General features: G+C 41.1%; 1 protein-coding gene across 1 annotated transcript; it reads left to right on the forward strand.

Annotated features, from left to right (window-relative positions):
• Window positions 1-3,495: 3,495 nt before the first annotated feature.
• Window positions 3,496-22,798, forward strand: LOC139565735 (protein APCDD1-like). The gene is made up of 4 exons (XM_071386247.1): window positions 3,496-3,947; window positions 14,361-14,538; window positions 14,848-15,367; window positions 15,664-22,798. The coding sequence occupies exons 1-4, from the start codon at window positions 3,887-3,889 to the stop codon at window positions 16,429-16,431; spliced, it is 1,527 nt and encodes a 508-aa protein (XP_071242348.1). The 5' UTR covers window positions 3,496-3,886; the 3' UTR covers window positions 16,432-22,798.
• The last annotated feature ends 454 nt before the right edge of the window (window positions 22,799-23,252 follow it).

The following is a 23,252-nucleotide window of genomic DNA, read 5'->3' on the forward strand; positions in this document are numbered from 1 at the left end:
CCAACAGTGCAGTTTGAAGAAGAAAAAATACAGATAAGAATAAGAGATAAAAGTAACAAGTAATTAAAGAGTAGCAGTAAAAATAACAATATATACAGGGGGTGCTGGTACAGTGGTAGTATGTACATGTAGGTAGAGTTATTAAAGTGACTGCATAGATGACAACAGAGTGGCAGTGGTGTGGAGAGGGAGGGGCAATGCAAATAGTCTGGGTAGCCATTTGACTAGATGTTCAGGAGTCTTATGGCTTGGGGGTAGAATCTGTAATTATCTATAGACTATGTTTCAACTTGTCAATTTAAAATGATTTTCTAACAAGTTGTATTTTCTAACAACAGTTTGAATTGAGGTGTGTTCTGCCTCCTCATTAATTCACATAGAAGTAGTCCATTTCAGTGTAGCGGACAATTTATGTTTGAGGCTTTACTGAGCCGGACAAACTTCTCTCTTCGAGGAGAATCCACCGCACTTCCCCCCATGTTTGCGCAGATCAAGAATGCATATATTTGCGCAGTCTTGCAAGAATTGGAACATTTTCTTACTGGCGCTCGCTTTGCCTTCCTTGTTGTTTTTCGTACACATAATAACTTCGGACATGTGTGCATTCCTATCAAAGTAAGTTCCTTATATCTGTTCTTGTTCTACTGTAGGCGTATACAGTATGTACAGTTGAAGTCGGAAGTTTACATACACATAGGTAGGAACCATTAAAACGTATTTTTCAACCACTTCACAAATTTCTTGTTAAAACTTCTCTAGGATAGGGGGCAGCATTTTCACGTTTGGATGAAAAGCATACCCAAATTCAACTGCCAGCTACTCATCCCCAGAAGATAAGATATGCATATTATTAGTAGATTTGGATAGAAAACACTCTGAAGTTTCTAAAACTGTTTGAATCATGTCTGTGAGTATAACAGAACTTATTTAGCAGGCGAAACCCCGAGGACAAACCATTCAGATTTTTAATTGACCTTCTTGCAGTTCCTACCGCTTCCACTGGATGTCAACAGTCTTTAGAATTTGGTTGAGGTTTTTTCCTTTGTGTAATGAAGAAGTACGGTCATCTTGAACGAGGGTCACTAGAAGTGTACGTTAGATAGAGGCGCATGACCAGAAAGCTAGCTACAGTTTGTTTTAATCCTGTATTGAACACAGATCATCCTGTCTTCAATTCTATCGATTATTTACGTTAAAAAAATACCTAAAGTTGTATTACAAAAGTAGTTTGAAATGTTTTGGCAAAGTTTACAGGTAACTTTTGCGATATTTTGTAGTCACGTTGCACAAGTTGGAACCGGTGTTTTTCTGGATCAAACGCGCCAAATAAATGGGCATTTTTTGGATATATATCGACGGAATTAATCGAACAAAAGGACCATTTGTGATGTTTATGGGACATATTGGAGTGCCAACAACAGAAGCTCGTCAAAGGTAAGGCATGCATTATATTTTTATTTCTGCATTTTGTGTCGTGCCTGCAGGGTTGAAATATGCTTCTCTCTCTTTGTTTACTCTGTTGCTATCCTCAGATAATAGCATCGTTTGCTTTCGCCGAAAAGCCTATTTGAATTCTGACATGTTGGCTGGATTCACAACAAGTGTAGCTTTAATTTGGTATCTTTCATGTGTGATTTCATGAAAGTTTGATTTTTATAGTAATTTATTTGAATTTGGCGCTCTGCATTTTTACTGGCTTTTGGCCAAGTGGGACGTTAGCGTCCCACATATTCCAGAGAGGTTTTAACAAACTATAGTTTTGACAAGTCGGTTAGGACATCGTAGTAATTGAAAAAAAAAAAAAAAAGACTATGTCCCGCACCAGAGCCGCCACCGCGGTGAAATGCCCACCCAGACCCTCCCCTATAGGTTCAGGTTTTGCGGCCGGAGTCCGCACCTTTGGGGGGGGTACTGTCACGTTCTGACCTTAGTTCCTTTTTTATGTCTTTGTTTTGGTTTGGTCAGGGCGTGAGTTGGGGTGGGCATTCTATGTTGTTTTTCTATGTTTGTATTTCTGTGTTTGGCCTGGTATGGTTCTCAATCAGAGGCAGCTGTCGATCGTTGTCTCTGATTGAGAATCATACTTAGGTAGCCTGTTTTCCCACTATGGGTTGTGGGTAGTTGTTTTCTGTGTCTGTGTTTTACCATACAGAACTGTTTCAGTCTCGTTCATTTCTCTTTTTGTTTTGTCATTCAGTGTTCAGTTGCATTTCATTAAAATGGACACTTACCACGCTGCACATTGGTCCGATCTTTCATACTCGTCATCAGACGAGGACGAGTATCGTTACAGAACTACCCACCAACCAAGGACCAAGCAGCGTGGTAAATTGGAGCAGTGCAATCTGGAGAAATGGACATGGGAGGAGATATTGGACGGTAAGGGACCCTGGGCACAGACTGTCACGTTCTGACCTTAGTCCCTTTTTTATGTCTTTATTTTGGTTTGGTCAGGGCGTGAGTTGGGGTGGGCATTCTATGTTCTATATTATATGTTTTGTTCTATGTGTTGTATTTCTGTGTTTGGCCTAGTATGGTTCCCAATCAGAGGCAGCTGTCAATCGTTGTCTCTGATTGAGAACCATACTTAGGTAGCCTGTTCCCACCTGTGTTTGTGGGTAGTTGTTTCCTGTTTTTGTGTTTGTTTCACCATTCAGGACTGTTTTCTTTGTCATTCACTTTGTTATTTTTGTATTTTTTCGTGTTCTGTTATATTAAAGCAACATGGACACTTACCAAGCTGCATTTTGGTCTGATCCTTCATATTCCTCATCAGAAGAGGAAGACAACCGTTACACCACCCAAATATCTTTAGGCCCACCCACCAATGAATTTCTGGCTACGCTACTGGTGTGTGCGAGTGTATGAAAATTCCAGCCATTTGCGTGGAGTGGATCAAAGCTCCACACACCCGGGGTAGAAACTCCTCAGGGAACCAATTGGCTGGCCTGTGATCAGCCCAAAAGCCACCCACCTCTATTACCCGTCTGTGGGGCTGAGCCAGAGCCCCAGTCTGCCCACTGATCCCAGAACCCCTGCCAACACTGCCCTGGCAGCCACCTTTGAAATCCCAGCAAACCTCCACTTTACCTCTGCAGTGGTCAGCAATGTCAACTCCGCCCTTTGAATGTGTGTGTGTGTGCCTCAGCAGTGAGGTGTGATCTGGGGGCTGTGTACTGTGTTGCTATGTAGCTTCCACAAATTAGAGGCATAATCATTTATAACGTACAGTGAGGCGAGTGGAAAAGGAGGGAAATCACTAAAAAAACATTATACATGGTAATTCTCTCAAGTATTAAGACTTTTTCACTTTATAGATATGTTGGGGATTTGATTGTTTCTCACTTAGCCTGCAGCTATTTCTTTGCCCTTTTGCAACTTACTCTGAAAACTCCCAGAGGCTTCAGTTGGAGAAGTTTTAAACTCTCTTTTACTCTCTCTTTTATTCTCTCTCTCGCACACTCACTCCTCTCCGCTCAAACCAACAGTCAGACGGGGGGAGCACACACACAGCCACACATGCACAGGACGCAAACAGAGTGCAGCCCAGGACCAAGATAGACAACTGAGAGAGAGAGAGAAATCCTCTTCTCTACCACTGAGTTTAGTGTGAGGAGGTTCAAGCAATTTATTCTGACTGAGTGGATTGCATTTCATACCATGGGAGGACAAGCTGAAATGGAAGAAGAAACCAACAAACACTATCTGTAAAGGACCACATTTCAAACTGGATTATTGGGCTTTCCTCTCTCAATCTTTGGCATGGTGATGTCCTAAATTACTAGCACGTATTGAAGAGGCTGCTTGTTCTGGACCACAGTGGGCTTTGAGGGTCTTTCTCTGAGTGCGAGTGAGTGTGTGTGTGTGTGTGTGTGTGAGAGGGATCATGTCAAAAGGACATTTCACTCGCCTGTTGAGGGGACTTTGGGTACTGTGGCTGTGGCAAGGTAAGTTCACACTTGCGTTCTCTCTGTCTCTCTGTCTGTCTGTGTCCTCTGGTTGCCCTCGAGACCCAGTTTTTGTCCACTTACTGTGCATCTGGACAGTAACAGCTTTAACAGCCAAGCTTCAAATGAAACTGAAGCCTGATTATGTGCATATGATTCCATGATGATATCTGATTTATATTATGTCAATTATGGTGAATCTTCACCAAAATGTATTATTTTCAGAAGTAGATTTTAAAGGCTACATGTATTAATTTACATGTTATTTAATTCACTGAACATGATTTCAGATGAATGCCTACTTTGATGATTTATTTATTTAACTTGAGGAATCAGATTACATTGCAGCACCATGAATTTGATACAATATTTCCCCATACAGTTTTCATGATCTTTAAAAATATATTTAACATGGATTAAAAAATGTATGAGCACGTATATCTAAAGCACATGGCTTTGAAACTATCGCCGAGAATCAGATTCCTCAAAAACATAATCTAAGGTGAACTGCTTTTTCTGCGCTGTTTACCAAGGTGTTAAAGGATAGCTTAAACACTTACAGAAATATGAATCATGTATGTTTGACCTGTCTTTAACAACTTGTTGCTAGTTGACTCATCCAAAGTTGTAACAAAGCAATACAACTGAATGATTGCATACATAATCAGTGATCAAATTAACTAGCGAATAGCTCGTTTATTTTTACCTCTAGGGCTGTCGTCTAACCGTTGAATTGCTGAAATGTTGAAATCACCGTATCAGAAGTTGTTGAAACTTTGAGCAGGTATCCACCGTTTAAGGGGCAGTAGTTAAAAGCATCCAATTGTTCACACCGGCTGATCTGCTTTCGAAATGTATGTTAAACTTGTCTGACGTGAAGTTAAATTCAGAGAACAATTGACAGTGCCTCTAACAGTGTGTCTATCAGAAATAGCCTGGAGTGGACATTAAATTAAGAGAAATATCCTGAGGACTTTAGCAATGATGCAACTTGTTGATGAAAGATTAAAATCCTTGCAAAAAGTCCCATATTTAAAGTTATATTATAACCTTATAAAAAAAACTGCTTACTGAAATTAGATTAGTGAAGAATAAGTCTTATCAAAGGCTATCATTCTCTCTCCAGAGAGACAAACAGCATAGTAAGCTCAGGAGTCCTTCTTGAAAAGCCTTCTTAAAAAGCCTTGCATGGTTCCCCAGCAGCAGGGAAGCGTGGTCCTGGAACTAATATTGCCATTATGGTAGTAGATGGAATAACAGGACACTACCATTAACTGACCCTACCTCAGGATAGCGTTTAGAGTTGATTTTCCTCCCAGCAGCCTTGGGGGAGACAAGCATTTTGCCCATCAGGGCCCGCTAAGGTGATGCGCGAGGAGACGGTGGGAGGCATCTGCCCACTCATAATCACCGTAATACACCCGCTGCTCAGGGCCAATAGATTGGTATTTGAAGAGCTGTTTTTCTTTTGCTTCAGCTCAGTCAAGTAGACAGGAGCTTTTGAGTCCCTGGGCCCAGACACATGCCATGAGTCTAGTTTACACCACAACCCAATACTTTTTCTCATTGTTTGTAGATCAAAGTTGTTATCCAAGGAACTTCCATTCACTTTCATACAGTGAGCTCTAAAAGTATTGGGACAGCGACCATAATTCCAAAAGGTTTATGAAGTGAGACAAAAATGATTGGTGTGAAAATCACACAATTAATATAGGATAAGAATCCACAGCACACAATTAAGTAAGCAATTATGTTATTTAGAACCATATACAGTGAGATCCAAAAGTATTGGGAGACTGACACATTTTTTGTTGTTTTGGCTCTGTACTCCAGCACTTTGGATTTTGGACTTTGGACTTTGGAGCTTGTGACAGGTGGAATGCTAGTCTCATGACAACGCCACGCAAACAATGCAAGACTACTTAATTCGAAGGGTTTCCAAAAAGACAATAACCTAAGCAATGACTTAAAGGAGCAATGCAGCTGTTTTTTTTATAAATACCAAATCATTTCTGGGTAACAATAAAGTCCCTTAGCGTAAAAGATCTCCATTTAAATGGACAAAAAAAGCTTTTTAGCAAAAAACTATTTCTCAAGCAAGAATTTTGTTTTTACTGGCTGGGAGTTTTACTGGCTGGGAGTTGTCTTAGTGGAGAGGGGGAAACTGAAAACTTGCTATTATTAGCAGACATGTTTGGAACTCTCTTTGTTATTGGTCTGTTAACCAATTACCACATGGTGATGTCACCACGGAAAGCCGAAACTCCGCCCATGCCAACCTGCTGATTAGAAGCTCCTTTGTAGAGTGTATTTTCAATCAGCAAATGTCCGGAAATAACACTAATCAAATTTGTTCACACTTTTGCAGTGTTTGTTTTATCAGCTCTTGCACGATATGATATAAAACACAGGAAAAACTGAATGTTGACTGCACTGGGCCTTTAGACTAAGAATCTTCCATATTGATTCAGACTTTTGGGCAACTCTACCTTAACGTTGCAACAACACAGCAACAATGTCCAACAATGTCAATACTTGGCTTATTTACATAATTCCAAATGATCTCACCTCTCTCTTAGTTGTACCCCCTCCCCTCCTCCTGAATCATATTGGCGAGATATGACTGAGCAACCCTGGGTTTAAATTAGACTAAATAGAGTCAAATAGAACCTTGCATGTGATAAACACCATATCATATGAGAAAAGCGTTGACACCCAGCAACTGTTAGAATTTCACCCAACCCAAACAGATAGAATTAAAGAGATAGTTCACTTGTCAAAAAGGTGAACTATCTATTTAAGATGAAACCAACCCACCAATTAGCTCTAGCCCCATAACGTCAATAGACAATCAACTTCCCCCTCTTTCGCTCTGTTATCTTCTCCACTGTTCTCTGTAAGTAGCCCAGCATGCATTGCATGTTAGGTGCTGACTGTTGCTCTTTGGGATTGTTTCAAACTTTGACAAGTTGGATCTCTGTTTTATATCCCTGACCCAGAGTGAAACATCCCTATTAGAGTATATTCAGTAGAACCACCCTACTGGTGCAAAGTACAAGTCTTGCAAGATGGAGGTAGCATAAACCATAGAAATAGAATTACTAGAATGGACATTCATTTTTTGTAAACTAAATAAATAATGTTTATACGGCCTAAAGACCCTCCTGCTGTAGAACTTACATGCAAATGACAGAGTGAAAGCACCTACCAGAGCTCGAGTAGACTTGCAATAACAGCCACTGAATTCTCAGAGCTCAGAATCCCAATTTCATCCCTGCCTTTCATCCCTTCCATCCCTAACATTCCTATCACCCTACTCATCTCACTAACCCATCTGACCTCATTCATTCAAATGTATATCACCTGTGTATATATTTATATAACAGTAGCCACCGTCTGGTTCCATAACGTCACTGGAATTTTTGATGGTAAGCTCCTGCCTTCACCACAGTGTCTGTGGGTGAATATTGGTAGTGTTTGGAGAGAGGAATGTGCGGAGTACTGTTGGGTTAATAGGAGCCAGAGTGAACCACAAGGGAACTGGCAGGCCTTATTGGAAGAACACCCCCCCCCCCCACCCCCCACCCCCTTCATCCCTTGACTAAATAAACAGGGCCGCTGGATTAAGTTAGGTTTAACTTTGATGAAAAGACAACAATGGGTGGCTATACGACTTGAGGGGACACTCGAGATCGGGAAAAAACAAAACCGACCTGGTGCCCCCTGTGAAACGCCCTTAAACCCGTGCAGAAAGACATCTCGGTTTGACTGACTTTGTTGTTTCCAGTGAGGATGTCTTTGAGAGAGAGAGAATGTGAATGGCTGAGGCTGCTATAGCGCGAGGAGGATGTAACAGCTTGAGGAGATGAATGGCTGTTGGTACATTGAAACCTACGCGTCCCAAATGGCACCATATTTCCTTTATAGTGCACTACTTTTGACCAAGGCCCTTAGGGCTCAGGTTAAACGTAGTGCACTGTATAGTATACAGGGTTCCATTTGGGACACCGATGTTGTATTTACTGACCGCACAGACCGTCCCATAGTGCCCATATGATAGGAGGTGCCCATATGTAAGGTCATCATGTATTTCCAATAACTTACCTGATTTAATAAAGGCAAGTAAAAAATATATATAATTTGATATGATAAACATGTTATACCAAAGTCACATTTGATTTAAGCTGCTATTTGGATAACAGTGGCGGTTAGTGCCGTTTATGATGAGGGAGGACAACAACAAAAAATTCATGAACATGGCCTTATTTCTATTAGAGCATGTTGGATGACTGTCATTCATATTCCATTCACGCAGTTCAATGTAACATCGTAGTTGAGGCTACTACATGAAACATACATTTTCCCTATACCCACCATGAGGTTGCTACAACCTAGCCTATGAATGAACGTTTACAACATGGGCGCACACAGGTCGAGAGAAACATTTGAGATGACAGACAGGGACACATGGACAGACAGTGACACATTCAATACCGCCTTGCACACTCTTGCCTGCAGTAGCGTATATAGGATGTAATCATTAGTCCAACAGTTGTAAACAAGAGTTCCTATTGGACAAATGCAGGTATGTTTATCCCCGTTTCGTTTGCTTCCGTTTAAGAAACGTTTTTCAACAGAATCGGCAGAATGAATACATCGCTGATCACAGCAGCCAAGTTGTATTCATTCTAGCTTCTATGCACTCTTCTCCTCTCACCTTTTCCCTTCGTTTGTGGACTTCAATGAACAACACATCAGCTGTACGTGACCAGGCGAAAAAACCTTTCCAAGCCAAACCATGTCATAACCGCTACACACGGCCTACATCGTTGTTCCCATATTAGCTAAAGTAACGTCCTAGTCAACGTAGCTAATAGAACTAATGCGTTAGTAAACTCGCTACAATCATGCAGTAACGTTACAGTGTATAGTCAGTAAGCAATTACACCAGAGGGCCCCCGGTGGCAATAAATTAATAAAACCAAAAGCTTACCTTGATTTGGAAGAGTTCCAGTGCGGTGTTGGATAGTCATAGACAGCTAGATAACATAGCATCCCTCTGTTTGAGCCGGGTGTTTGAGTAACAAAACTAGCCAGCTGCATTTCTAGCTAAGTAAGTGAAACTGAAAGTAATTTTTTTAACGAAATCTCTCTCTCGCTTGCTTCTCCTTCATTTAAGAAATTAATTTGTTGAAAACTGTTCTACTATTGTCTTTCTCTTTGAGTCAACTACTCACCACATGTTATGCACTGCAGTGCTAACTAGCTGTAGTTTATGTGTTCAGTACTAGTTTCATTCTCTGGTCCTTTGATTGGGTGGACACCATTTCAGTTCATGCTGCAAGAGCTCTTGATAGGTTGGAGGACGTCCTCTGGAAGTTGTCATAAATACTGTATAAGTCTATGGAAGGGGGTGAGAACCATGAGTCTCCTAGGTGTTGTTTTGAAGTCAATACACTGAGGAGGATGGTCCTCCCCTTCCTCCTCTGACGGATAAAAGAGCACCTGGGAAATGCCGAGTAAGCTTCAGGCAAACATTACAGAACATTGCAGATAGAAATGTCATGAATAAAGCTGACATTATTCCTGATTCTACATGTCAGAGAGGCATGTTTGTTTTACATGTTATATTTCTATCAGTGTTGTGTACTGCTGAATGCACAACAGTCCCACTGAGTACACACTGGTTGAATCAATGTTGCTTCTATGTAATTTCAATGAAATTACGTTGAACCAACGTGGATTCGATGTTGAATTGATGTCTGTGCCCAGTAGGTTGAGTATCAATATAGTGGAAATGTTAATGAGTTAGAAGCCTTGTCCCTATGAGGATGCCTGAGGATATTTTTTATCCATCTGTACATGGGCGGTGAGATACTTCCCTCTATTAAAGTGTTGCTGCTATTATATCACTGATCCTTGCTGTGGAGGCCAACGCAGCAGTGTCTGAAAAAACAGCTGTGCTTGATGGGCCCAGGGCCAACTCAACCTGGGAGACAGAGTGTATCTGCACTGTACCACTCAATTTAAGCTTCTCACACACTGACAGACGCCCACACACACTGACGCATACATGCAGGCACACATACACGCACACACAAATACAGGCAGATGCACATATGCATTTACAGACGCACGCACATACACAACCACACGTGGATGACGTGGATGTCGATTAAGGCAGCCCCCCGCACCTCTCTGATTCAGAGGGATTGGGTTCATGTGGAAGACACATTTTGGCTGAAAGCATTCAGTTGTGCAACTGACTAGGTATCCCCTTTCCCTTTTACCCTACTCCCCCCAGTAATCAGGGGACTGGGAGACTCATTACACCAGACGAAGAAGCTTTCCGCTTTTCCTTCCGACCAACTGTACCTCATCAGACCCCGGACACACACAAAAAAAAAAGAAACAAAGACAGAAAGAGAAAGAAAAAAAGAGAAAATATTCTGAAATCCATCCAAAAGTAATGAGTCGTAAACATGGCTTTTTCATCAAGTTTGCCCTAATCAAGAGGCAGGTGTTAGCTCCACACAAAAGCCATGTAGCAGTGTGTGAAGGAGCTATTCAGGGACAGTTAAAGTGGGTTTTCTCCTCCAGCATTGGAGCAGTAAGACAAGCAGTGAGAGAAAAAGAGAGAAAGGCAAACACACAGAACAGTGGCCACAGGCACTGGGAAACACTTGAGTCTGACAGCAGGCTGGCTGAGAGACTGGCTGGCGTCGAGCACTCAACTCCCCCACAAGACGTGGGTGGCAGATTAAAAACCGCCTGGATCCCACCTCATGTGTGTTTGCACCTAGACATATCCAAATAGAGAGGTACATAAAAAGTATTTTCGCTTGGCCTCCGGTAGTTGGCGGATGAGACATGAGATGGAGAAGCCCGAGTTGCCAAACCCTAATCACAAACACAAACAAACAAATAGGAGCCCAGAGGTCCATCATAAATGGCATCCCTTTTATAAATCAACGTCTGCAGTGTGTGGGATTGATCCTGTGATGGAATTTCCAGGCAGGTAGATAGATGACTTAGGCTGGGGTTCAGACATGCCTGTCTTTCCGGGTGGCAGCGGTAGGGCTGATAGACTAGGGTAATGTCCCAAATGGCACCCTATTCCCTATTAAAGTGTTGCTGCTATTATGTCACTGATCCTTGCTGTGGAGGGTAACTTTGGAATGCAGTCTGGGGGTTAGACCACACTTGAGTCACTGCATTGTCCCCTGGAGTTTCTAACTGTGACCACACGCTGGTCAGATACTACAGGTGAGGCCATTGATGAGCAGAGGCTCAGTGGCAGTGCACTGGCACCCTCCATAGGTTACAGCCAGGACTGGTAGTCAGCGAGAAATTACATTCATTTAAGATACAATCTGCAATATGTACAGCTGTTGGTCATTTTAACTAAAGAGGCAATTTGGGATTGATACATGCATTTTTTATGGCTATATGTTTGATGGCTATAACAATGAATTATACTGTATATAGCCATCACTTCTGGAAGAATATAAGTTATAAATACCTCATGAGATTAGTATTCCAATAGTTTTACCAGATCATAACCTAAAGTATAAGGTTGTTTTACTCCATTTTTTTTGTTAACAAACAATGCATAGCTTCAAAACATGTTCAATATTAAAATGTTCATTTCATGGACTGTCAGTCCTTGCATCCATAGCGCCAAATTGAAAGTGGTTGGTTTAAATGTCTCCCCATTCCTCAGCTTCATAGCAAACCAAGGAGTCGCTGAATAACAAATTAGAATATTCCCCTGACCACAGGTGAAGAATCAGTGGTATTCATTGAATTAAGAAACAACTACCTTAATAATCTAAATTAAGAAAAATTGATTATGTTGTAAACCTGTGGAAAATAAAACTACTACGTTACCTTGTAACAAGTCATGCTATAATACCCCTTTTAGACTAAGTACAATCATTTAAACCCCAGGTTGTACAATTTAGTTTTTATAAAGCACATTTTTTTAAACTTCTATTCTTTTGGTAAATGCAACCATATGTCCCATTGGAATGAGATCCAAGGAAGGAGAGAAACAGAATGACAGCTCATCTGAAAAACACTAGAAAAATTGGGCAAAACAGAGGCCTGAATATTACACCCTAAAAGATTCTTCAGCCATATCTCATAAGTCCTGTCCATTCAATGGAGTGTGGTGATTCACATTTTCTCTACTAACTTGAAACAGACTTGTCAGATGACCAAAGAGGAACAAATTAATTAATCCTGATTAAAGAAAGAGATTGCAGATGTACATGCGTCAGATCCCTTATGTTGATAAAATTGAGTAAAATATATTGATTTTGATAGGAGTAAATGTACCATGCTGTCATGTTTGTGTTTGCTACTCTTGATTGAGCTATGATAATTCCAACACAGTGAAAGTATATAAGAAGTGTCCTCTCTAGGGAATAAAATGAGTCAATTTGACGGTGGTGCTCACCAATAATGGAGACACAGAGAATAAAAAAATACATCTTCAGAGAGGGAAAATTGCAACCATGTTTATTCTGCTTTAGACAATTATTTTGTATATTAACTAATTGACTTTGATCACTATTTCCCCAAAAAGTGCCTCAAGACAAAAATCTCCCAAACCAAACATCATGCTGAGCAGAGAGAGTATCTAAGTGAGTCTCGCACAATGCCTATAAGGCAGCTTCAATGGCACGCAGAAACCATTCCAACATCTAAGGAACAAACATCCCCAGGCTGACATTGACACAGAAAATAAAAGCTGTCCAATTACTCTCCGAAAGATTTAAAAGGAAGTAGATTGGCTGACTTTGAGTAAACATTGGTTTCTCTCCAATCAAAGAAGTAGCTGAAAAGTGCCATCTAGTAGGATGCCTTGGTGGCGACTCTGGCAGCGAAGTGGTCTTTATCTGGGACAAACATGGGACATAGAGACGAACTTCCGGTAGCCGACCCAAAGAACATCCATAAAGCTGTCCACGGGGCCATGACAAAGCCCACCAACCCCCGGGGAGAGAGGGAAAACAGACAAAGACAAATCAAATCTAATTTTATTGGTCACATACACATGGTTAGCAGATGTTAATGCGAGTGTAGCGAAATACTTGTGCTTCTAGTTCCGACTATGCAGTAATATCTAACAGTAATCTAGCAAATCCACAAGAACTACCTTATACACGCAAATACACACAAATGTAAAGGGATGAATATAATATGTACATAGGGACAAAGAAAGGGAGCGAGAGAGAGGGACAAAGAAACAGAGAGAGCAAAAGAAAGAGCGGGGACAACATAAGGACACACAGAGAGAGAGACAGCACAGGGCCAAAAAAAGTGAGAGAGACGAAGAGGGACTAAGGGAAAGGAAGACAAGACACAGAACAAGAGGGGAACAGATATAGAAAAAGAACAGGGTGGGTGAGGGAAAACTAGTGGGTGTCAATGGGGACTCATCCCCTTGCTGTTTGACGTTTGGCTGGGGAGACTGAAACGGGAGCCATAGCGTCCTATTACCAATGAGTGATCTTCGTGCTGGATATCAGTCCCTCTCCTCACGCTCGCATCATTTGGGTTCAATCAAAGAAATCAACTCTGGCACGATTGTCTTGGTCTCTGTTAAAATTGTGGGCCTTGCTCCATCCAAGGCAGGCCAATCGATGCACATAAACGAGTACATAGATACATCACAATGTGTGGCTATAGCAGTCAAAATAAAGAAAGAGATTGCAGATGTACATGCGTCAGATCCCTTATGTTGATAAAATAGATTAAAATATATTGATTTTGATAGGAGTAAATGTACCATGCTGTCATGTTTGTGTTTGCTACTCTTGATTGAGCTATGATAATTCCAACACAGTGAAAGTACATAAAAAGTGTCAAAGGAGGGTCTAATTCATATAATTTAATATCTTTCATTGCAGCCTAACATGTCAAATCATGTCTGAAACTTCAATTTCAATTTCACAATGTAGATATCACACACACACGCACATGCACACACATTTTGGAAAAATGTGAGTTGGAGTTGGAGCCCAGCTGCTGGCTGATAGATGTGTCAAACCTCGAAAAGGTCCTCTCGGTGGATGTGGCCAAGGTCTGATTCAAATCTATATATGGCCTGTAACGGAGCCATCACATCTCATTACATGGACAGTTACAGAAATGTGAACCCTCAAACTGCTTCCAGTCAACCAAATCTTGTTTGGACCTGAAAAGCCCAGGGAGTGAATCATTTCCTTTGGCTATTAGTTGTTCTGTGTGTAACCACTCATTTATGATGGATGAGGTTGATAATCATCTTCCAAGCTTATTATTTTGTGTTTCTGTTTCGTATAAACAGTATGGGGTAAAAATAAACTGTGTTTATCCGATTGACAGAGTGATAACCGGGAGTGTTCTTATTTTTCTTGGTTCTAGCTGATCTTGTGTCGGGTAGTAAGCTCTGGGAGGTACCCATAGCCCTCTTTGGATCTTTGTCCAACCACACGACTAGCCTGGAATGGGAGCCACAGTGTCAGTATCCCCACCTGCAGGACGGCATCAGAATCACAGCCGACATTCCCCCAAGACTGGAGGGCAGCTGGGTGTCAACAAGGCAAGTGTTGTCCAAATAAAGTTTAGAACGGTACAGGCTATTTCCTGAATATGTACCATTTATGTCTATCACGTCCTTTGCAATCTAATGATGGATATGGGAAACTCTTCCACAACTGTCACCTTTTTTGTCTTTGTGGAGGTGTGCTCAATTAGCCTCAGGGTGATTCAGAAGGTTGTTGTTTGCATAAGACACCCAGATAATTAATTATTTCATCCAATTTCATTCAAGTCAATCAATCAATCATCCATCCAGCTAGCTGCTAAAATGGAACTGACAACCTCCCTTCAACCTCTTTCTCCCGAGTAGATGTGAAGTTCGGCCTGGCCCTGAGTTCCTGACCCGTTCCTACACCTTCTACCCAAGCCGCCTGTTCAAAGCCCTGCAACACTACTACACTGACAGTGGGTGCGAGGAGCCCGCATACTCTCTGGTGGTCCGGGGCAAGCTCCGTCTGCGCCAGGCGTCCTGGATCACCCGGGGTGCCACCAAGACCGAGCACCACCTCCAGAAAGTGGGCATTGTCATCCACAGCCCAGGTGCAATGCACCAGCTGGCCGCCCGTCTACCCTCCATGTGTGTGGGCCTCACCTTGGGTGGCATGGTGCCCGGGCGCCTGTACGAGCTGTACAACGCCCGGGCAGGGAGGGACTGTCTGGGTGCCTCGGGGTACTCAATGAGGGAGTTGGGCTTGGTGAGAGTGGAGACCCAGCATCAGCCCCATGGAGGTCTGGTTCAGGAGCTCTTCCTTGGGGACGTGCACACAGACTGGACCCAGAGGACATACTATCGACCAATGGGCTACCAGCAGCCACTGCAGAATGCTATGGTGAGATTACGGACTCCCCATTAATAAGATACATGTAGATCAAGGCAGGGGTTTTATTAAAATGTATTTCAGGACATTGTATGTGAATTTGGTAATTTTCTCTCTATCCATTCTTCATCTGATGCTGAATACCTTCCACAGTGATAAACTAACTAACTGAAACATAAAACAGTGTCCCAATCTCCAAACAAGCATACTACTTTATGGTCAATACAAGGATTCATATTAACTAGCCTGGCATTTTGGATGACAGTTCTACTGTATAACCCTAACCTTTCTATATCTATTTCCACCAGCACCACATCCACCCCTGCCCAGCGTGCGCCTTGCTGTTCCGGGCCTCAGAACAGCGCCCCCCCGTGTTACCCCATGTCCCTGCAGCAACGCCTCTGTCCTTGGACGGCCGATGGGTGAGCCAACGCTGCGAAGCCCGGCCCGCCGTCCTCTTCCTCACCCGAGACTTCACCTTCCACCCAGATGAGCATTCCTGGGAAGGCCTCTACCGCCACTACTCGGAACCCACTTGCAGCCAGCCCACCTTCACCCTGCGGGCTTCGGGCCACTACGCCCAGGGAGGCCCCTCAGCCAAAGTGGCGGGAGGGACTGAGTTCGTCTTCAAGGTAACCCGGGTCAGAGTCACCGTTCTGGAAGGCGCCACGGCCAGGGTGCTCAACGAGACCAGGCGGGGCAGCTGCGGGAAGGCGGGGGGGTGGGAGGTGGGAGTGGAGCAGGACGTGACCCCCACGGATGGGTGTACCGTCCTGGGGATCAAGCTGCCGCACAAGGAGTACGAGCTGTTCAAGACGGAGCTGGACCATCGACGGCGCACTCTGCTGTTCATCGGGGAGAGGCCGACGGATGGCTCCAGCCCTGACCGGCCCCAGAAGAGGCCCACGTCTTACCAGGCCGCCCTGGTGCATTGTAGCGAGGAAGACACCCCCACGTCGCAACGCCACACCAACCAGCTCAAGCTAGCAGCTAGTGGAACCAATAACCTACCACGGCTCCCTTGCTTTGTCCTAGTACTGGTCTCTTTACTGTGGGGTTGGTACTGTGTGTTCTAGAGACAAACTGAACATTGGAGAAGAACACACAAACGATGGTGGAGCTGCTCGCGGTCTATAAGGAAACTCCATGTGCTCCTCCTCAATATCAAGATAATGCCAGACCACATAATAAATGGCCAAAGCCATCTTCAAGCAAACTGTACATAGACTGTCAGTGTATTCATGTTGCATATCTATCATATTATATGTGTATCATTTTGTTTTGTTTTACACCGGAGATGCCTTTTGGCAAATGTTTAAGTCATGTAAGCGCTCCTTTTCTAAAGAGTGGCAGATTCAGACTTAAGAAAGGTGTGCATTTACTATGTACTTCTCAGTATTTGGTATTCAGACTTACCTTATTCCGTCACGTAACGCGCTCTGCAGGTGTGGCTACCTTCCACGCTCCCAATAAATGTAATTAATCCAATGAAAACCCTCCCCACTTGCTGGCCAACAGATTTTCTCATGGAATTTTCATTCAATAGGGTTTTCACATAGATAATGATAGAGGCTTCTAGCTGCCAAAAGGCCCTATACGCATGGGCAGCACCATTGAGGGCTTCCACCATTTTAATGTAGTCAACTTGGTGGGACTTCCAACTTCATTGGCTGATCCCTCCTGGTGACCCTGTTAGAGTTATGTCCAACCAGGTCATCAGGAGGGATCAGCCAATCATAAAGAAGAAAATAGACTACTTCAAAACGGAGATAACCTCAATGGCGCCGCCCATGCTACCACAGACGCTATAATGGCACAGATAAAAAGATGAGTTCTCTATCTATCTCTATGGGTTTTCAGTACATTTATGTTAAACCATTCCTAGGGTTGGAGAGTAACGGATTACATGGGGATTACAAAATTACGATAACTGTAATCCATTACGTTACCATCAAAAATATTGTAACCAGATTACAGATACTTTTGAAAAACTAGATGATTACTTCGAGGATTACTTTTAAATTCAGAAAGGATGTTCGCGGGAAATATCTTTGACACTCATTTGTTCGCTCAATGACATTCAAATCAGCATTGAAAAAAGGCGCTAGTTTAAGTTTGTTCCACCTGAGCGAGTCTGACCACAAGTCAGAGACCACTATGATGACACACCAAACGTGTTTGATAGATCGCGGGAAAAGAGAAGGAATAGGCTTTTGTAGGCTACAGTCCAAGCTATGTCTTCCAATGGTGTGACTGCTGTCAGCATCCAAAGATTATCCAACTTGAATAAACGATTGGAGGTAAGGATGACAGCAGTGGTTTAGTCTACGGCGATACGAATATCTACATAGTGCATTGATGTGAATCACACTGCTGCTCTCTCATTTAACTATTGGCTCCGTACGGATTGTGGTTGTTGTGGATGGCTGTTCACAAATCTAAATGTGTATTTGAACCCAATAATGGTTGAATTCAAGAAGTTTAAGCTGCCCATCAATCATTGTTTTTGAAACCAGTGGACAGCCAGTGACAAATGCGCTCTTGCAACAGCTGCACAGTGCGGATCCAAGCCTACGGAATACAAGTGGTGCTTTTTTTCTTCAGTAATGCTCAAAGCATGCCATTCCATAAGCGCTGCATTTATTTTTCAACTCGAATCAATGAGCCCAATCAATCCTCCATGACAACAAAATCATAAACAACAGATTTGGGCTGGCTAATAAATCCTTAGTTTTGGGGTCATGCTTAGGTGAAACAATTTGGCTAATCTAGATTTCCATATTTCCAAGTCCTATTCTTGAAGATTAATTAAGGGTTAGAACACTTATTGGAATGACTGGAATTCTTGTTTTTAATGTAAAGATTTAATCGTATTATTATATGTAGTAGAAAGCGATAGGTTAGAAGAAACCTACATAACCAACCCATAAAGTAAAATGTAACATCCATATATGGCCAGCTATGTAAACTTTAACATTGATTTATCCTGCAAAAGATGTCGTTCAATTGGTAACATACATTTTTGTCTTCTTCTAATGCCTCTTAAGGGGAAAGTAATCTAAAAGTAACAATGTTTGAGTTTGGGTAATCCAAAAGTTACGTTACTGATTACAAATTTGGATAGATAACTAGTAACAGTAATGGATTACAATTAGAAAGTAACCTACCCAACCCTGGCCATCCCTTTAAATAGGGTATACCTTTTAGTTAGAATTTTGTCAACAGACTCACTAGAACATATTGCGAGAACGGGCTCCGAATATTAGTGATCAATGAGAAAGCCATCTAAATACATGCATATTCGTATCCGTTTCAGCACCAATTGTTAGATTGAAAATATTCTGATTTTGTAGATTATTTAGGTTTAGGAAATAATCTATGAATAATAAAAAAACAGGTTTGGAGAGCTTTTACGCACAAAATACAGTACCAGTCAAAAGTTTGGACACACCTACTCATTCAAGGGTTTTTCTTTATTTTTACTATTTTCTACATTGTAGAATAATAGTGAAGACATCAAAACTATGAAATTACACATATGGAATCACGTAGTAACCAAAAAAGTGTTAAACATTTATTTTATATTTAGCCACCCTTTGAAGCTGTTTGAGAGAATGCCAAGTGTGCAAAGCTGTCATCAAGGCAAAGGGTGGCTACTTTGAAGAATATAAAATATATTTTGATTTGTTTAACACTTTTTTTGTTACTACATGATTCCTTCCATATGTGTTATTTCCTAGTTTGATGTCTTCACTATTATTCTACAATGTAGAAAATAGTAAAAATAAAGAAAAACCCTTGAGTAGGTGTGTCCAAACCTTTGACTGATACTGTATATTGATTGGTAAAATATAGAATGGTTTGATTCATCCTGAAAGTTGCCACATTCATATCTTCAACCCATGTTAATGTTGGAAGATTAGCGTACATATAATTATAATAGGGAGAATACTGTACAATAGTAGGCTATACCCTCGTATATTGCCTGTATTAACCATGGAATTGTGTGATTACAAGCCATGCATCGGGTTCAAACTGTTACAGCTTGGTCTGTGCTCCGTTCCATAACGATTTAATTAGCCTACCTTTTAAATATTCTCAACTGTTACTAATGATCCGTGACGGAGTTTACAGAGGAAGCAAATGATGGTAAATGAAACAATGTAATTAATTGGAATGATAATGTAGGCTATACCAACTGAAGGGAACTAACAGTAAATTGGCAGTTGAATTTGTGTGGTTATTAGGCTTACTGACGGTCGATGCTGATAGTGGCTAATATTTAACATGAGGAAAATAGGAAACTGAGAAAGTTGGGATAGCCTAAAATAAAGACATTTGAGAGTGTTTATCCCCAACCTGGACTCATGGGTAGACGTAACATTGTAAATGTAAATCCGGAACACTCCAATTAGTATGATACATTTCAGAAAGTATTCATACCCCTCGACTTATTCCACATTTTGTTGTGTTACAGCCTGAATTCAAAATTGATTAAATAGATTTGATTTCTCACCCATCTACACACAGTACCCCATAATGACAAAGTGAAAACATTTATTTAGAAATGTTAGCAAATATAGCGAAAATTAAACACAGAAATATCTCATTTAAATAAGTATTCACAGCCCTGAGACGATACATGTTAGAATCCACTTTGGTAGCGATTACAGCTGTGAGTCTTTCTGGGTAAGTCACTAAGTGCTTTGCACACCTGGATTGTACAATGTTTGCCCATTATTCTATTCAAAATTCTTCAAGTTGTGTAAAAATTGTTTGTTGATCATTGCTAGACAACCATTTTGAAAATGGTTGCCATAGATTTTCAAGCAGATTTAAGTAAAAACTGTAACTCGGCCACTCAGGAACATTCATGGTCTTCTTAGGAAGCAACTCAAGTGTAGATTTGGCCTTGTGTTTTAGGTTATTGTCCTGCTGAAAGGGGAATTCATCTCCCAGTGCCTGGTGGAAAGGAGACTGAGACAGGTTTTCCTCTATGTAAAAAAAAAAAGTGTCCATTACTAAATACAAATCCTAACACAAAAACATGGTAGTAAAAAATAGGTTTACAAAATATGAAAAGTGGATGCTAGTTAGACATGATGGAGCTAAATCACTTTTAACCATATGGACATAGATGCAAAATTCGGTAATAGTCCAATTCAGCTTCAAAACAGATTCTGCCAAGAGAGATTCTGTTCCAAAAAGCTCCATTCCATAATGTTAACCCACTGTTAACCCACTGTTCCTCAGTAGGCTGTCATTGTAAATAAGAATTTGTTCTTAAACTGACTTGCCTAGTTAAATAAAGGTTAAATAAATAAACAGGATGCATTTAAAAAATATATTTTTATTCTGTACAGGCTTCCTTCTTTTCACTCAATTAGGTTAGTATTGTGGAGTAACTACAATGTTGTTGATCCATCCTCGGTTTTCTCCTATGAGCACGCCTGCAACTTTGTAGTGACTGGATCTATTGATACACCATCCAGAGTGTAATTAATAACTTTACCATGCTCAAAGGGATATTCAATGTCTGTTTTTTTTACCCATCTACCAATAGGAGCCCTTCTTTACGAAGCATTGGAAAACCTCCCTGGTCTTTGGGGTTGAACTTGTATTTGAAATTCACTGTCTTTGACTGAGATACCTTACAGATAATTGTATGGGTGAGGTACAGAGATGAGGTAGTCATTCAAAATGAGGGAGTCCATGCAACTTATTATGTGACTTGTTAAGCAAATGTTTACTCCTGAACGTATTTAGGCTTGCCATAACAAAGGGGTTGAATACTTATTGACTCAAGACATTTCAGCTTTTCATTTTTGTATTAATTTGTAAACATTTTGAAAAACATATTTCCACTTTGATATTATGGGGTATTGTGTCTATGCCAGTGACAAAACATCTCAATTTAATACATTTTTAAAATTCAGGCTGTAACTCAACAAATTGTGGAAAAAGTCAAGGGGTGTGAATACTTTCTGAAGACACTGTATTCATTTGTGGATGCCCATCATCCATTTCATATGATCTGTTACGAATTTGCAATATGTATGATATGATACCAATTAAATTAGTTGTGGCTAAAATTAGCTTGATGGCTAAGTGGCTAATGATAAAGTTAGCTAGATGGCTAACATTAGCTAAACGGCTAACGTTAGCTAAGCTAGGGGTTAAGGTTAGGATTAAGGTTAGAGTTAGCTAACATGCTAAGTAAGTGTAAAGTTGCTAATTAGCTAAAAATTGTCCGTGATGAGATTTGAACATGCAACCTTTGGGTTGCTAGACGTTTGCATTATACACCCACCCATCCACCCCACTAAAATGCTTGCCTCAAGTAAGCTTTTGTCTTGTGTAACCTACCAAACGTAATACATCATTCTAATTTGAGTGTCCAGGATTTACGTTTACTATGTTACGTCTAGTCTATGAGACCAGGATGTCATCCTTGCAAGTTAAAAGGCCATACAATTTAAATTCTGCAAAAGGGCACAGCATTTCATCACTTTTACTGTGGGAAAGTTTATATGCTTCAGATTTCTGCCGTATGACTGGTTTCACATTTCTCTCCAGCGATTTTAAGGTTAAATAGATATAAAAGTGACATTTAACATTTAAATGTACCTTATTCAACAGATTACGCATTTACCAAGCTCTTATTAAATTGGAAATTACAGTGCATGGAGAATGTTGTTCTTTCAATCAGAAAAAATCTAGTAGATGCTTTTTCCACTTGGAACCAGTAGGTTCGCTAGACCTTATTCATGGTTTCCTCACAGGTAAATGTGGTTGAATTATTAGTCAAGGTCAGAACACAGCGTATCTGTAGACACCTCCGCAACACCTTCATTTATTTGATCTCCACCCCAAACAAATAGCTGGTGAATAGCAAGCTATTCTCATGCTTAACTTTAAGGTCAGAATACAGGTAGAGAGAAAATTGCATAAAAAGGGAAGTACTGTATGTTCCATGTACGCACACTTAACTCGGGTCGGAATTCCACCAACAATGCAGTATATTTTCTAACAAAACAAAGCACAAAAAAACAAGACCAATATTTACCAATACCTTCAAAGCACAAGCAACAGACATTTCAATCGACTTCAGGTTGTGCAAATCAGGAACTGGATATCATGGAGGAAACGCCAACTTGTGTCTTGTCAACAGATGTTGACAAGAAACACATTGATTCTCATTGGTCCTGATCTAACGTGTCCATTTTTGATAGGTGGAAAACCAGACATGACCAGTGCACTAATTGGACCCTAGTTCAGAATGCTATTATACATTTTCCTCACAATGTTGAAGTGCCCACAAGCGTACTGCTGCCCAATATCCTCCAATATAACATTGGTGAACTCATTGTAGAGAGAAGACATACAAACCATATTTATTGTCATTGATTTACTAATTTTGATATTAAAAATAATTATTGAATACTCTTGTCTATGTTTTTATCTGTTATGTACAGTCTGTCCTTGGAGCTTCTTTCTCTTTTTAAATATTTCCACTAGATGTGTTATATTGATTAACTATTGAGCTGCATGAGAAATCAAGTTTCAATCAATCAAGTTTATTTTATATAGCCCTTCGTACATCAGCTAATATCTCGAAGTGCTGTACAGAAACCCAGCCTAAAACCCCAAACAGCAAGCAATGCAGGTGTAGAAGCACGGTGGCTAGGAAAAACTGCCTAGAAAGGCCAAAACCTAGGAAGAAACCTAGAGAGGAACCAGGCTATGAGGGGTGGCCAGTCCTCTTCTGGCTGTGCCGGGTGGAGATTATAACAGAACATGGCCAAGATGTTCAAAATGTTCATAAATGACCAGCATGGTCAAATAATAATCAGGAATAAATGTCAGTTGGCTTTTCATAGCCGATCATTAAGAGTTG

The sequence above is a fragment of the Salvelinus alpinus genome, chromosome 2, assembly GCF_045679555.1.
Source record: "Salvelinus alpinus chromosome 2, SLU_Salpinus.1, whole genome shotgun sequence".
NCBI classification, from domain to species: domain Eukaryota; kingdom Metazoa; phylum Chordata; class Actinopteri; order Salmoniformes; family Salmonidae; genus Salvelinus; species Salvelinus alpinus.

Bases quoted from the DNA above. Each gene is read 5' to 3' on its own strand.
- LOC139565735 (XM_071386247.1), top strand. From the start codon at position 3,887: ATGTCAAAAGGACATTTCACTCGCCTGTTGAGGGGACTTTGGGTACTG. The intron at 14,539-14,847 runs GCAAGTGTTGTC...TCTCCCGAGTAG, and splicing joins GGCAGCTGGGTGTCAACAAG to ATGTGAAGTTCGGCCTGGCC. The intron at 15,368-15,663 runs GTGAGATTACGG...TATTTCCACCAG, and splicing joins AGCCACTGCAGAATGCTATG to CACCACATCCACCCCTGCCC.